Raw genomic sequence first — 16,373 nt, 5'->3', positions numbered from 1 at the left:
TGGCAGCCTATTATTGCCCTTATAATTACCAAGACCTCATTTTCACTTTAAGATTTTGAAAATTACACATACACTTACCATAATAACAGTTCCCAAAGCAGCCATTAACCCCCAAGAGCCTCTTAACTCAACGGATTCCATCAAGGAAACAATTGTGTTGAAGGAGTTGTGCAACATAGGACATGGGGATAGCATTGCCTGGTCATTGGACTGGCGTCCCATCCGCACGCAAGGCCGCATGGATATTGGATATTAGATGGCCTTGTCTTGTGCCCCAATGCATGATGGAACTTTGGTCAATGATACTACTACTTTGGATTCAGGAACTTCTTGTCCATGAAACAAAGCTTTGGCCTCTCTCCTATAAGAGTGTTTCTCGTTGCCTTTCCTGTCAGCACGTCTGCCTCAATATTGTAACGTTCTGAGATTGTTTCTCAGTTCATGCCTTCTTTTGTGGAATTTATGTGTCCTCCTCTTGTTTGTGAGGTTTTTCACCAGCTTCTTTACACATTTTAAAAATATGCTTTTTTGGTTCATTTTAAATTCACTGTGAATTGTTGAAGGGAAGTATACTGTAGTTGGACTTGATTTTACTGATTTTATATGGCAGCAATTTCAAGCATCTTGTTGTAGTTATTCTTCGTTTTCGTCCCTTATTCGACCCACTGTAACCCGTTTGAGGCTCGCCGAGGTCCAGAACATCACATCAGGACTGTGTGATGCCCACAGTATAATTTTGGCTGGATATGCATACACATTAGGGATTTGCACCCAGCATGTGTGCGGCGACACATATTAAAGTGATTACAGTGGAGAGAACAGATTTGCATTGGTTTGATATGCAGCCCATTTCACCCTTTGCTCTTATTCTTCCAATATTTCCTCGCCGCATTTTCCCATTTGCTGTCATCTCATAACATGTCTACGCTTATGTGACCTTCATTACCACGTGAGTTATCTTATCAGGGCCTGAGCTCCAGGCAGTGTGAAGGTACCTTTATGAATTGTTTATTTTGATTCTTCCAAAAATTAAATCGGCTTTTCAGCTGCCTCAACACAGCAAAAAAGTCACTAATCTTTGCGACTGCGTGTATCCTAGTGAATTTTTATTTTAAGGGTGCCCATCTTTACACAGACTACTTTTACTTAAATATCTGTTGTTTAATGTAAATGAGTGTTTCAAAATGTCTTCTATAAAATGTATGTATTCTTTTTATTATTAGTTGGAGTAGTATAAAACTCACTCATAGCACCACCCCCGTATGTTACAAATCAATACCCCCAAAACACCAGTGAGACGGACATGTCCATCATGACAGGATGTACAAAAAAAGTATCAATTACCCGTGCATGAAATTGAATATGATGTCCACCATTTTTGGTGAAAATGGGCATTTTGTGAAATTTCCAGGGCTCGTGCTATGATGAATTCCAAATAGGGTATTTGCCAACATGAACCGCAATGAATGACACAAAATCGCCCGGCTTTTTATACTTAGAGTATGCCATCCAATGTGGGTGGTGCATGGCATCTACGTTTAATGATCATTAGGAGGATGTGGGATCAGGGGCCGCGGCATTTACAATGGCCCTGCTGATTGCTGCTCGCTGCTTTCTAGACTCATTTTAGGGCATTACCAAACTCCAAAACTCTCCACATGTTGCCCGTCCATTTGTCTTGGTTTAAATAACGCGATACAAGCTCCATAGTGCTATATGCAATTTTTGGGGGGGCAGATCCGGCCCCGAGGCCATTTCCCCCCCAGGAACACGGTTGGCTTGTCTCAATACAAGACACTTACAATTGTAGTTTGACGCTGCCAATTTGGACCATTTCCAGGTGTGCTATAATATAATGAGAGATTTTGTTTGATTGCTAACAAATTGCATGTCCGGTATATAAGAAATGTGACCAATGCCCACTGGGTCATTATCTGGAGCGGAATTTGATGCCTCACCAGAAAAAGCCCCAAATTCAATAAGCTTAGCTCCACAAGGTCAAAGCCAGACCAAACTTCTTCTGAATGCCCTGCGCTTAAAAAGCCATAGGTGTCCGTCGTGTGTGTGTGTGTGTGTATGTGTTGTGTGTGTGGAAACCAAATTTCTTCACATGAAGACAAACCACAGCTAACATGCCAAAGTGTACATTCCATTCTTTTATTGTCCACTTGTATTGACGCACACTTTTGGTTCGAAAATAAATCCAGAACAGACAATCCAAAGAAAAAAAGAACATGGATAAAGTGTCACGATATTTGAGGACAGCAATCCCCATTCTGGATTAGTTTATTTTGTTGTTAATCTACCAATAATAATAATAATAATGCCTTTATTAGTCCCACAATGGGGAAATTCGAGATGCGAACCCAGGCCTCCTGGGGAGACTGGGTCCTGAACGCGGCGCCTTAGACCACTCGGCCATCCTGGCAGCCAATGTGAATAGCATGACTGTAAAAATATCACAAACTGTGATCCCAAAACCATTTCATATCTTTACAACAATACCCTTGAAAATAGATGGCAGACAGATGATTTGAGTTTGTATAAGACTGCAAGTGTGTACATTTTCACTTCAAAACCTGTCAAGCGATAATGAGGCCTCCAAAATTTGTTGCGCTTTAATAGACAGTGTGAGCCATTGGAAAAAAAACAGACACTTAAGAAGGATGGATAACCTCCATGACAATACAATGTTCTATAATATACGAGATGTATTACTTGAACAGATTTGCGTGACACCAATTACTACTTCCCTAATAGACAGGGCTTTGGCGGCGTCTTAGTATATTCCAAAAATAGTACAAAATTCCTGAAAAACCTGTGTAGGTGTTTTTTTTCCTGAACAAATGAAAAATGGTTTCACCTAAGCCTGTCACAATAAGACATTCGAGATTATGTATTTTCCCACTTACTGTCGTGAAAATTATAGTATTTTTTTTTTTTACACTGATACAGTGATTATTTTAGAACAAAAATAACTGATTTAAATCCTTCTGAACTACATTTATGTGAATGTGACTAAACCTAGAGTAGGCAAGACCATCATTTCAGTCCAGTATTTATTTATTTTATTTTGGGGGGTTTTAATATTTTTGTTTCCTGGTGAGTTGTTTGAAATTTGTACTGAAAAATTAGGTACCTCAACAAGTCAATATAGTAATTTTCTTGACAGGCCTAGTTCTCCAGGGGGAAAAAAATGTATGAATGGCCCACGTCAAAAAATTCACTCGATATGCAGCCGAACATTGTATTAAGTTCTGCTAATATTTCCAGAAAATTTAGTTTAAACTTTAAGTTGTACAACTGTACTTTTGTTACCTAATCAATCTACACGAGAGGAGGAAAGAGTTGGGAACACCGCTCAGAATGATGCAGTGCAGTTGTACATCACCGCCGCCGTAATAATAAATATATTGCGAAATGAATATCTCTCTTGGTGTCAATCAAAACTGTTCATTATTACATCTGTGAAGCCGATTTTTTTTTCATTATCTTCTATTGGATTGTGTTCATGTTTCAGTCCAATTTTCTTGTGATTGCCAACCCGCAGCTTCTCTGTCATTTCTCGTCTATAATGTTCTTCCTCCTCCTCGTCCTCGTCCTCTTCTTCCTCACTCTTCCTCCCTGCCAGCGAGGCCTGCAGGCTTTTCAGCAGCATTACAGCGTGTAAACCTCGGATTACAGCAGCCAGAGTCTGCCCGGGATTGCATGCCTCTATGGATCACAAAATACACAAGTGTACTGTCTACCCACCCGCCTACCCACCCCCCCAACACAGCCATTTGCATCCCCACAACACACTCACACGCTCACACTGTGGCTACACAAAGTACACGCACAAGCAGGCTGATGTGGACATGCACCGCGGCAAACTCTGCAGAGGATTTGCTATCATCTCTTCTCTCTGGGTGTGTTCTTCACCGCACTTCTGCGGCCGTCCTTAAACTCCAAATCCACTCTACTTTTTTACGTGCTACCCCTCACTTGAAGGACACCCATTAGGCAACCACTTTGTTCGGACCCTCGTGATACTCAAACAAGGTATCACATCCCATCTGTGCCTGCGTAGAAATTACATTTTGATGACACCGTTAAAGAGGAATATTAAATTACTACAGCTGCCAGATTGTAAGACTCCTTTTGAATAATTGGAAGGCATCTGAAATTGAAGTTGTTGGTTCTTCTACCTGATTGAAAAAAAAAAATCTGTTCACTAACCAGAAGCATCACAACACTGATGGCCTCGTATCTAAGAATAACCACTTTTGATGACAAAGCAAGAGTTTCAGTTTCATCCAAGTTTCAAAAGTGAGTACTTTTTATTGCGTTAGGCCATCAGATCATCTCGGTTAAACTTCATTTCTAATGGAGCGTGGAAACCAGGTGGCTCCCAGAGTGGCGCACCCAGAAGTATATTTTCTTTTGTATAGCAATTTCTTTTTTTCTTCCTTGCACGAGTGCTGTCGAAATGGCAGGTGGTGAGATCAAAGTGAAGGGCTACAAGTGCTCCAAATGTATGGTATTGATCTTGTTTGGCTATACCTGTTTGGACTGGAAAACTTCATAAACAGGTGTCTCTTTGAAACCCTACCCGACCTTAACCCCCTCACACCCACATTTCTATGAATGGACAGGACCATAGCGAGAGTTGCATCAAATATGTCCCCCCTATAGTGCCCCCATGTCGATCATTCTTCCAAGCTGTTACCAACTTGGGTACACTTAGCGAGGCTGGATCTCACAGTGTGGGTGTCTGATTTACTGACTGTCTGACACTTTGACAGACACACGGATTAACAATTTCAATGCTGCTGTCAATGTAAGCCACCTGCAACGTGTCTTGTTCTACTTCTTTAGCACCACGACTGGATTCAGCTGATAAATCACACATGAGTGTGCGGTGGTGGCCATGGATCTTCAGTGACTAGCCGAGAGTTGATTAGTCTAAATAACTTATAACTAGGGAGAGGGGGAGATAGAGAGGGTGGGTGAGAGAGTGCGAGAGAGAGAGAATGCATTGACTCATATATTTGTGTTCTTGCCGTGTCCATATATTTTTTTTCCATCCCATTATCCTTATACACCTTTTTAAGGAAGGTCAATATTGATAAGATGTCCAAATCTAAGCATTTTTCTCTCTCTTCTGAGATCCAAATTATCAAAGACCCGGTTCTCATATGGCTCTGACAGTAGCCTGCTTCACATGGAGCCTGATTCGATTTAGAATCTCAATCGGAATTAAATGCTTCATTTTAACACTTCACTCGAAATCAACAGATTGAAACCAAATGCAGTTTGGCTGCTAAATTGACATTAATCTTGAGCAATTGCAAAATATTTCCCTTGGTCTGCGCATTTCACACATCTGTGAAACTGCTCTTCTGAATAAATGTAGTAGCACACACCAGATTGGAATAGATCTCATCACATGTAAACAGTTGAGCTAAGATATTCAATCTGAATGATTGCAATTTGGATGATCAACAAAGGCTGTATGTAAACGATACTATTTTGTAGAAAAGTTATGTTATGGTGGTGTGGGCTGGCCTCAGCGTAATTTTATGAACAGGCATGCAAAATTGTTGATAAATTTGTTGTGTGTGGTTTGCTGTCTGGTCAACTTGAGTGCACCACTCACGAAAAAATCTGTAAGTACACAGCTATTTTTTCCATGTCACGTCTTGGGTCTCTCACCTTAAAAAAAGATAAAGGGTCAAAATGAAAAAAAAATTGTATGTTCATACTGTCCACACAGAATCTCTTTTTTTATTTTTAAAGTTTCCCGTACGCAGAAAATATTTAATAAAAATGTTTGTATCATTTTAATACTACCAAACTAAACTCTGCGCTAACAAAGTCTTTGACGAACTTGATTAATTGGTCAAATGAAGGGAAAGCATTGAATTTCATTTTAAATAATATATTTTCATAATAATAAACATTAAATGTTCAAAACATGATTTTATGTCCATGTGTAAGAGTTCAAAAGTAGAAATGTTAGATACATTGTTCAATCCATTTTCTCAACATACCCTCTCATATATTATTTCTTACATCACATGTATATCGCATGTATTTTTCATAAGCCTGGTGCAGTTTAATGCCTTTAAATGATTCCTGCTGTGCATCTTAACATCACTTAAGAGTCCCGGTGGATTTGCCTCCTTCATTTCCTCATGTTTGTGGGCGGTAGTCTGTGTGGATGTGATTCTAAATTATCTTTAAAAACAAACAAAAAAATGAGAAAGCCAAAAATAGATATATTTAAATAAACATGATATTGATTTGTTCATTCATAAACAAGTTTTGGATTTTTACCTTTGCAGTTACTCATAAATGCATTTCTATTAACATGTATTGCACAAAAAAAGTTTTTTTCCGCGTCATATCAATTTATTATATACTTTATGAGACGAAGGAAAATTCTAATTTAAGGTATTTCTTTTAATGTACTTTATTTGCTACAAACACAATTTACCACTAATTTACCAGTTTGAGGTGTTTCAGTGCACAAAACCAGTCCTGAGAGTAATTGATTATTGCATCAAAGTGCATAGACTCCGATTTTCTTATTACGGTTGTTAAAATGCAAGGTTTAAAGTGGAAAGTTTGAAGTCTGAAATGTGCTTTCCCCTGATACACGCACCCACATCTACACACACGCACACACGCACACACGCACACTTGCGCACGTCATCCAAACACTCCCAAGCAAAATAAAACAGCTTGCAGCTCATCTGGGAAATCAGAACAGAGCTTGTTGATGTTGTTTTTGCTGCTTTCACCACAGCCATGTCGTGCGTGCGTGTAAGGGTGTGTGTGCGTGCATGATAGAAAAGGGGAGCGAATGGAGGTCTACAAACGATCAGACAGAACAAATTGTACATCCTAATACTTGGGGTCCTGCACCGAACGTCGACCCTCAGTACACAGTGCCTCTAATTGTGGACCCATGTTTGTTTTGATCCTCTTTGTTTGTGCTTCCCAGTGGACATGCATGCCGAGAGAGTCATTACCAATTAACATTAGGACTGACACACGTGCGAAGTACCTTACTCCTCACATGTTTCAGTGTCAAAGCAAGTCGTGTGAACCTTCCGTGTTATTTACAGTACATGTTTTAAAGGCGGAAAGTAAGGAGGAAATACATTTAATGTCACGGGCCAACTGAGGTGTAACTTGTCAACAAGAAGTGTTCTATTTGTGTACATGTTGGCTTTTCTCACATCTTGATAAAAAATGTATGTGTAACTATGTTACAAAAATAAAAAGAATGGAGGAAATATCAAATATTTATGTACAATGGGAGTTTTCTCCTCAGGAGGTGCCATCAATTAAATGTAACTCATTTACTACCATTGACGGCTAAAGACGGCAAACATCCAATTTTTTTTGTTGTTGTTGTTTTTTTACTCGGCTGGTAGTGAAGTTTAAAAGCAGTCAATTGGCCAGAAAATAACCTGATTGTAATCGCTTTCCAGGTTGTGGGCTCGTTGGATTTTGATGGAGTGTCAATTATTTTCTGTTCTCAATTCATTGTCAGGGAGTTATTAATATGAACAACCTGTTTGCGTTAAAAACAAAAAACATTCCAAGTGTGCCTTGAAGAGCTTTGCATTTGATAAGTGGCTGGAAAATGTATCAGTAACTGTGGCTCTGGTATCTCCCCATCAAGGACATAACGGTAAGTAACACTGTAATGACACGCAGAAGAATAAAGTCTTCTTACACTCGTTAGCCAATGTTTTTGACATTTTGTCCAGTGGTGTGTCGTCGGATGTCTTTTGTTTTGTTTAGTTTTTTTCGACGTGTGCTTTGGCTTAATAAATGTTGGGTTTTAAAGTGACCCACTTGGTAAGAAACCACTTTGGACACACCAAGATAAGAGCTGACGGCACAGAGGATTTACGCTTGTTGCAGCCCGGACCGCATCTGGTGGTGCAAGATGTTCTTACTCTGTGGTGGGATGGGCTAGAAGTGACAAGGGACAGCTATGGGGGGGATTTAATAACAACTAAAAAAAAAAAAAAGAAAAGTTGTGAAATAAAAACGAGAAGACAGAAGGACGGCTCATTGAGCAAGCTGTTTGGAGACTGTGCTGACACATGTTGCTCATCAGCGGGGGAGACCAAATGAAGAAGTGTTGGGGGGGGTAGTATGTGAGGGGATCCTGGAGCAGTGAAATGGCTAAGCAGCTTGTGTGGTGCTACTGTTGCTTTGTGTAATGGTGAGGAGCCATGACAGAAGGGAGGAGAAGACATGCAGGCTGGACAACACACAACAGTGGCAGCAGGGATTGGCACAGAAAAATAAAGAAGCGCTCGTATATGAATGAACGCATGCAGCATAGAGGGAAAAGCTCAGTCTTACATTTAAATGCAGTGGTACCTTTTGAGTGGTGGGCCGTGCATTTCAATCGTAGGCCTTCAGTGAAGTGGTACTTAGTCCGACTTGAATTAATCCCCCTCACATTGCCATCATTTATGACACTACAGCTGGAGAAATATACAGAAAGGCACTAACACACTACTGAGTGTTGGGCGTCCGAGCTTCTCTTGAAAGGTCTGTCTTGAAAATGAGAACTCGCAAGTGTATCTGCAATTAAATCCACACCTTACCCTCCTTCGGCTATTGCGGTTTAAAAAAGCAAGAATATATTTTAGATTTTCGAATGGTTGACCGTTACGACTTTCGGGTGTGTTGATTCCGCATAGCGCTGCCCCCTCCCAAGTGAGTATCCAATCACAAAACGCATTCATTCTCTTCAGCGGAAGGCCAGCGAGAAGGCTCAATGTAACCATACTCACACACACACACACACAAGTCTGTGCGTGGGCGGGCGTGCGGGTGTGTGTGTGTATGTGTGTATGTATGTATATATATATATATATATATATATATATATATATATATATATATATATATATATATTTAGATGTCACCGTGGTTGTAGTAAAATTCGCTTAAAATAACTCCAAAGTAGTACAATGCATTGCAATTTAAAGGCACTCATATGTAATATATCTAATTAGATTCTTAAAACATGAACTAGTGAGTCAGGAGATCACATTTCTGGTTAACTTGACTAACTCTAAAATGGAAAATGCAACAAGTGAAAAAATCCGTCCTTTTACAGTAAGTCCCAAAATTCACACAGTGGTACAAATGTAGTGAACAAATAATGAAAACTTGTATGAAATGAAGTCATCACGCTGAGCGAATAACGTGAGCTACCCAACATCTCACTTGTCATCTGGTGCAAGTGCTGCCATGAGTGATGCGCATAAATCAACGCTCTTCCCTATCAAAATAGTTTTCTCGATATTGCAGGGACGCTGTGGTGATTTCCCCCGAGAAGCGCATGGAACATTAAAGCGCCATAACTCGAATTGTCTCGCTGCTTATTGCCATTGCATTTGGAAGCTGTGCTTCTAATGACAAAACAAAGAAGAAAAAAAAAAACACTAATGTTAATAGTCTAGACATTTTTTAATAGCAAACGTAGCTGATGACTCTACAAACAACAGGCATTAAGTTTCTTTTTAGTTATTTCAATTAAAAGTGTCTGTCTGCTAATGTGCTTCATTTTGTTTCTCTGGGCTGGATTTTTTTTTTTTGTCAGCCGATCGCAATATCACTAAAATAAATGGATGTATCCTTTGAATTTGAATCTTTTGGCAACGCTATCATGCAGTCTTCCAATGAGGTGATGATAGCATAGTTAGCATTGCATGCCTCTTCATTAGCTGTATCGCTTTTGTCCAAAGCGCCTTGATGAAAAGCATGAAAAGTGAACGTGGGCTGATATTAGCTTTGTCAAGCCATAGTATAACGCGGTCTAGACCAAAATGAGTCATCTGCTTAATCCACACGCGCACATACTCGGGCACACGCAAACAACCAAACGCATGTCTATTCATACCGTTATTTCAGCACAGATATGCGGTCACATGTGCGTCCACGTTATATAAGTGGCTAATGCTGCCCTCATACGAAATGAAAAGTCGGAGAAAATTAACATATTGTGCAAAATCTTTTATTTTACTGCGCCTCCCACTGTGGTTTGTAATCTCTTAAGTATTTAGTCTAAGAAGTTACTATAATATGAGAATGTAATATTTTATTTGATATATGCAGTATTTTATGGCTTTTATTGCCAAAAGCTGTTTTAGGTCAGAAGGTAAATGAACATATAATTCCTACAAATGAGATTGAAAGTAATGATTATCTCCTTCTGTCTTCCTGTTAGTTTCTGCAATTCTGAATTGCATCATTTTGTGCTGCATTTATATGGTTTTTTGGATTTGTGGAACCTAAAGGGTTTGTAACTTTCCATGGTCGTTTTCATTGTTGTATAGTGTCAGCAGCTTTGAATGTGTTCATTATATTTGCATTTTATTTTCATTTTGCAGTTTTATTTTGGAGTGTTCAACTTTATTTAGAGTGGCACAGCTTTAAATGACATCATTTTCTGCTGTATTACTTTTGGTTTCTTTTTTATTTCATTCGTTTTTATTGTGGTCTACAACTTTGAATTTCTTAATTTATTTTTCCAGATCATTTATTTTATCTTATTGATATCGTAAATGATATGGTCTGTTATAGTGAAAGCTCTGATATAGACAGATCACTTACTGTACATGTGAATCATTTTTACATTTCTTTAATTGCGTTTTATTGTGGGGAGTCTGCAAGTTCAATAACGTTCATCATATTATATTGTATTTGCATGTACAGATATTTACTTTTTTATTTTAGGGGTCTACTGCTTTGAATGACTTTATTTGTACTGAATTAAATTTTTTAGGCCATGGGGTCGACTGTTTTAAATAGCTTAATTTCCGCTGCCTTTTTACAGAGGAGCCTTGAGACACGCGAGACCTGACTTATGAGTTTATTGAGATTTGTGAGCAAATTCTTTAGCTTTAGCACTGTATGTTGGCAGTGAACTCCACTGACGTAACTAGTAGTAGTTTGGCAGGAGTAAAAAAAAGGCTGAATTGCAGGTTTCTATTGAGCACAAACAGTGGAGCAATACATGTAGTCAGACAATTTGTCAATACTGCCATATTTTCTTTTTACTTTGCGAGGAAAAAAAGACAAATATTACTGCATCTTGCTGAGCTTAGTTTAGACTCTAAATGCACGCATATATATGGAGACACTCTAAACTTTAGAGTGTCTCCATATATATGCGTGCATTATACTGCCCCCCGGGTGGCCAAGCACTGGCCTCCAAATCCATAGCCGCCTCATGGTTTTACAATACAATACAATTCTATTCATATAGTTTTTTTTCTGCAGATTCACTCGTGGATTAGATGGCCTTCTTCTTAACCCCCCTGTAACGCCCAGTCGGTTGAGGACTTTGCGTCTCTGTGTTTATTTTATTTTATTGCATTTTATGTGAAGAGTTCACAGCTTCCGATAATTTCCTACTGAGTTTCCTCTCTATGGGGAAGCCAGGACGGTTTGATCTTTGATGCCAAAAGCTATATTTTATTGAAAGCGTAGGCGGTGCACAGATAAAGAAAATGTGGTTGGGGACCATTTTTAAGTAAATAAATAAAAATCACAGGTACACACTGAACTCTGGATCAACCTGACTGTTTTTTGTTTCAAAGGAAAACAATTTGACTTGATTGTACGTGCAAAAGTAGACCATAATAGAAAGTAGGACAACAGAAGATAAAATATTAAAGAGGTGCATATGCGTTATGTTTTGGAGTTTCTCTTCTCTCTCCTGAACCATGATTGTACTTTTTCACGGTAATACTTTGAATGAAAGTCAAGTAGATGCTAAACTCGTTGTTTTGTTTGTGTTCACTGCAGCTGGCCACGTGGGACCCTGTTCATGGCCTTAACGGGACGCTGACGGACAGGAAGTTGGAGAACAACATGCGAGGAGTGGTGCTGAGAGTGGTCACTGTCCTGGTAAGTACCTCTTGAACCACTTGAAGGTTGATTTGTCTCTTGCTTCTTTGGTTTAACCTTTAAAGGAGGCAATGTTTTTTTTTAGTTATTTTTTTCAATTTCATTTAATTATCTTAATAAACTGTTTGAGGCATTCTTTCTTTAAAGGATCAAGATCTAAACCCTTTCTACTGCTGGACCAACATCTTGTATGGTTTTTGTTACCGTGACAACTAGGGGCCAAGATAGGCGGTGCAACAGGCAATTCAAGCCTATACTACTACTATGAGATGAGATATCAAAAGACAAAAACCGACGCAGAGTTGCAGTGTTGTTAGACGCACAGATTAGCAATATCAGTACTAGTTTCTGATACATAAACACACCAAATTATACGTTTTATACAGGGATCCTCGATTTACAAGGTTCTTGAAATTATATTTTGAAGTTGCAAACTGCAGCGTAGCACACTCTTTTATCACCGGACTAGTTTTTCTCATTTATGGCCTAGATTTTTTTTAAACAAATATTTTCTTTAATTGTGATTTTACTATGATACCCCCCATAGCAATGGAACTCCATTGTAAACTGAACAACCCTGTATGTGGGATACACTTTTCAACAGAACCTCGGATCATAAATAAAGGAGGGGACCCACAATTTTTCATCAATGTACCTGCACACTCATGGTTTTGTCATAGTGATGTAAAGCAGTAATTGTTGTGGTACACTCTGCCGTAAACAAGTGCGTAGTGCCCATTGGCTCATTTGCATGAGACGGGACAGCAACCTAAAAACCGGCTGCTCTGAACACTGCTTGGGATATTTTGAAATATTTGTGAGGCATTTCATTAAGACACCTGGCAACTGTTTTAAATTATGGGGAATATAATGTCTCCTGTCGGAAGTCCTGCGGAGATCTCGGAAGGGAAAACACAAATAAGTCAGTCAAGCTTATGGTAGTCAGTCCAATTCTCGGCATGTCTCCCCTGGAGCAGCCACCGCCGCCATTTGAGAACACCCCGCGTTCTCTTTTAAAGATTCACCACTGTAAATTCTTCATATCCCATCTTTGAAGTGAGAGACGCCGGGAAGAAAGCGATGATGCTCAACATCTTTGTGGCACTCCCTTTCTTCTGCTTTCCCTTTTTTCTTTTCTTTCCCCCGGTTAGACTTTCTTGATCCTCTAACAAGGTGGAAAGACCTACATCGCTTTCATTAATGTTGTCACACTTTTATCTGCTGGACCAAGGATGGGCAAAAGAATCAATTAAATCTAATGGAAATTTCCCAGAAAAGGCTGCTACATGTGATCAAATGTAATTGTGTCTTTGTCTTGAGACATGGTGAAGCAGCATGTGGTTATTTTTGTACTGTCTCCAAGTGACTGTAAATCCAGATACTGCTGAATAGAAGAGCAGGAGCGGAGGCTGAAATGAACAGCTTGTGTATTGAGTGTTAAGTCTAAGTGTCCGATGTTCTTTTTTTGTAGTTTTCTTTTCGTGCCGATATCTCATCGGGACACCCCTACTGTTTTACAATACTTTGACCTTTCGTATCTCTTTAACTTTGTAACAAAGAGTGAAAAAAAAAAAAAAAACGTCATAAAATTGTAAAATGTTTTGGGCTGTTTTGTGGCTTTGATGTTAGAACTTTATCTTTGTCTTAAGTTGTAATGGGTTAAAATATTGAAAAAGCTGGATTTGACAATTTTAAAATGATCATATTGACAGATGAAATCGGTCACGACGGCAAATTTGGGTTTCAGTCTAACAGCAGCTTCCGTGTTAATTAGGGGACCTGTACTATAACGTGAGCATCTATTGTTTATACCGCAACTGTAACAGGATTTCAGAACATTCATGCTTTTTCAGTTCATCACAGGATTGTGTTTGCTGTATGAATTCATTGATGGAATGGAACAGAAATTCATCAAAACAAGCTGCCTGTCTTTGTTTTAATACATGTTGAAGCAGCACGTGGCTCATTTTTGGTTATTTTTGCATGTACAGAACCAAATAACTGTAAGCATTTGTGAGCAATTATTTCAATGCAGCTGCTGTGCTACCTCGAAAATGGTGTTCTACATTCAGATAATCTATTATTTATACAAATAGAAAGAGGGGCTCAGGACATTCATGTGTTTTTATTTTACCACAAGAAGGAATCTGCAGGATGAAATAATCAGTTCCTAAATGTAACCAAAAATCACAAAAACAGGCTGCTATGTGGGATCAAATACTGGAATTGTGCCTTGAGACCTGGTGAAGCAGCATGTGGCTCATTAATCGTGGCTGCAGCCGGTGTGTTAGTCAGAAGATGTTGCAATCATCATCCTTAGTCTGGTATTAATACAACACTGGCTTTTAAACAGGAGTCCAGAACATTCATGCTTTGTTAAAAATTCCACTGCAAGAATGACTGTGCAGGATGACAATAGCTGTGAAGGGACCTGTGAGAACAAATTGTTTTGTGTTGCCTTGGTGCTCCCATGTCTTTATTTTGCATGTCTGGATAGATCATCTCTCTCAAGGGTACCACATAAACGGATGCCTTAATTCCATGCATGTTGAACTAGTTATTAACCATTTGATTGATCATACCGCTATTAGAAAAACAACTCTCAAGTCCATTGATTAGGTGAGACCCATATCGATTAATAAATGGAGGATACTGCACCAATTGCGTGTTGATGGTGCTCATTAGCGGAAGCAGCTCCCTTGCAAATGGGTCTAAAATTGATATTTTGCCGCAATAGAATTGGAGTCTTTTTAAGGTCATCAGTCCACGTTAAAATGTTTCTTCTTGACAGGAGCCTGAATGGTACCGACAGCCCATAAATTTCCTCGGTGACTCACCTCCCTCACTATTTTTTGTCTTTAACGGCTGCACTGAAGTGACAGCCTTGGCCAAAGGGATTATATTTCCATGTTTTCTGGCTTTCCTTGAGAACCTGATATCTTTTATACTTTTCAAAGCCGCTCGGAGAGAACATCTCGGTGTCAAATGATGACATCACACTGTTCTGAGAAAACTTTACCATAACGTGTGTGCGTGCGCGTGTGTGTTTGTATGTATGTGTGTGTGTGTGTATATATATATATATATATATATATATATATATATATATATTATAATATAATTGTTACCCTTTATGGTAATTAACTTGTGTGTTTATGCAGTGAATATGTCAATGTCGAACACAATCAGATTCATGGCTTTGTTTGAATTTCAAAACTAATTTTCCCATTTAAATTAATGGTAGGTGACAAAATTGGGACATAAGATTGTCTGCCTCATAGGCAAGAGGTTTGTTTCCGCTTGTTCTTGCATGTTTTTTTTCCCAATGGGTAGTCCTTCCTCCCACATTCTAAAAACATGCATGCAAACCTTTTTGAATACAAATAATACGATATGTGCCTTCAAGAAGGACAGCCTGGTCGGTGACTGTCACATCTGCAGAAAATGTGTCACCCTGGCTCTTTGCCACATGCAAGAGCATCCATCACACTAGTCAAAGACAAAAAAGAAATCACTGTAACCCATGATTTGCTGTCATATAGCGGAACAAAAAATCTAGCAGGACGTGAATGATGAAGTGCAAGAATTTTGCAGTGAACTACTGCATATTTGCAATTTAGAATGTGTTATTTGCTAATTTCTTCATTCATTTATTTACTTTAATCCGTTAGGCGTGAGTATCTCGCAACAAACGACAATTCAATATGGATTTCAATGTCAGTTGTCAATTCAAGAATTTTTAGATTTGAAAGTGGAACCATTCAATTGGGTTCGACTCAGTGGAATTACGAATAAATTTATTATGGCATGTCGTAGTCGGAGAGGGTAATGACTTTTTGTTGTAATTTTACATACATTTGAATGACATGTCAGTGCTGTTATCGTGCTGTTTCTTTCTAAGATATATTTATACAATAAAAGACGATTCGATTCTCAATATGTTTGTAAGTGGAACAAGTTGATTCGATTCGATCCACTCGTATCTTTCAAATAAAAAAAAGATTTTTGGATTCAAATAGTTTTTTGTTCCCATCCGTCGTGATTTGCTTAAAAACTTCCCATCTCAACTTCCCACACACTGTCGTGTCGTTGATTCCTCACGATTTTTAGCAAGTATTTATTGTCCGTGTTCCTTCGCCGCCAGTTCGTCTCCTGCTTTTAAATGGACTTAAACATACAGACAATTGCGATTTCTCATGTGCAAAACAGCAATCGGAAGGCTTGTGGCTGGTGCCAGATTGAATATGCGGTAGAAGACAGGAGGTGGAAAGTAAGGATTGAGAGGAGGGGTTTGCTTGCTTGCCACATGCAGACGGATGCGATAACATTTTTCACGCTCGACAAATAAGGAGAATTGTCGCCTTGATGGATGTGATGCTTGGCTAGACGGGCGGAGAGGAAACGCGGTATCTCTGGCATATGTTTAGGGAAAGACGACG

At 39.0% G+C, this 16,373-nt stretch overlaps 1 protein-coding gene across 6 annotated transcripts in view; it reads left to right on the top strand.

The window, feature by feature from the left end:
• Positions 1-16,373, top strand: part of grid2 (glutamate receptor, ionotropic, delta 2) — a 444,752-nt gene that overhangs the window by 320,870 nt on the left and 107,509 nt on the right. For all 6 annotated transcript variants that reach the window (XR_015843122.1, XR_015843125.1, XR_015843126.1 and 3 more), the window contains exon 9: positions 11,833-11,934. Coding sequence is in view for 2 of the 6 variants with exons in the window: in XM_088295450.1 (XP_088151576.1) it covers positions 11,833-11,934 (102 nt within the window). In the remaining 4 variants the exon portion in view is untranslated. The remainder of the gene's footprint in view (positions 1-11,832; positions 11,935-16,373) is intronic.

The sequence above is a fragment of the Idiotropiscis lumnitzeri genome, chromosome 1, assembly GCF_059441095.1.
Source record: "Idiotropiscis lumnitzeri isolate Australia: NSW breed Sydney's pygmy pipehorse chromosome 1, RoL_Ilum_1.0, whole genome shotgun sequence".
Classification (NCBI taxonomy): Eukaryota; Metazoa; Chordata; class Actinopteri; order Syngnathiformes; family Syngnathidae; genus Idiotropiscis; species Idiotropiscis lumnitzeri.
The sequence above is the reverse complement of the archived record's forward strand: the minus strand, read 5'-3'. Positions and strand labels throughout refer to the sequence as shown.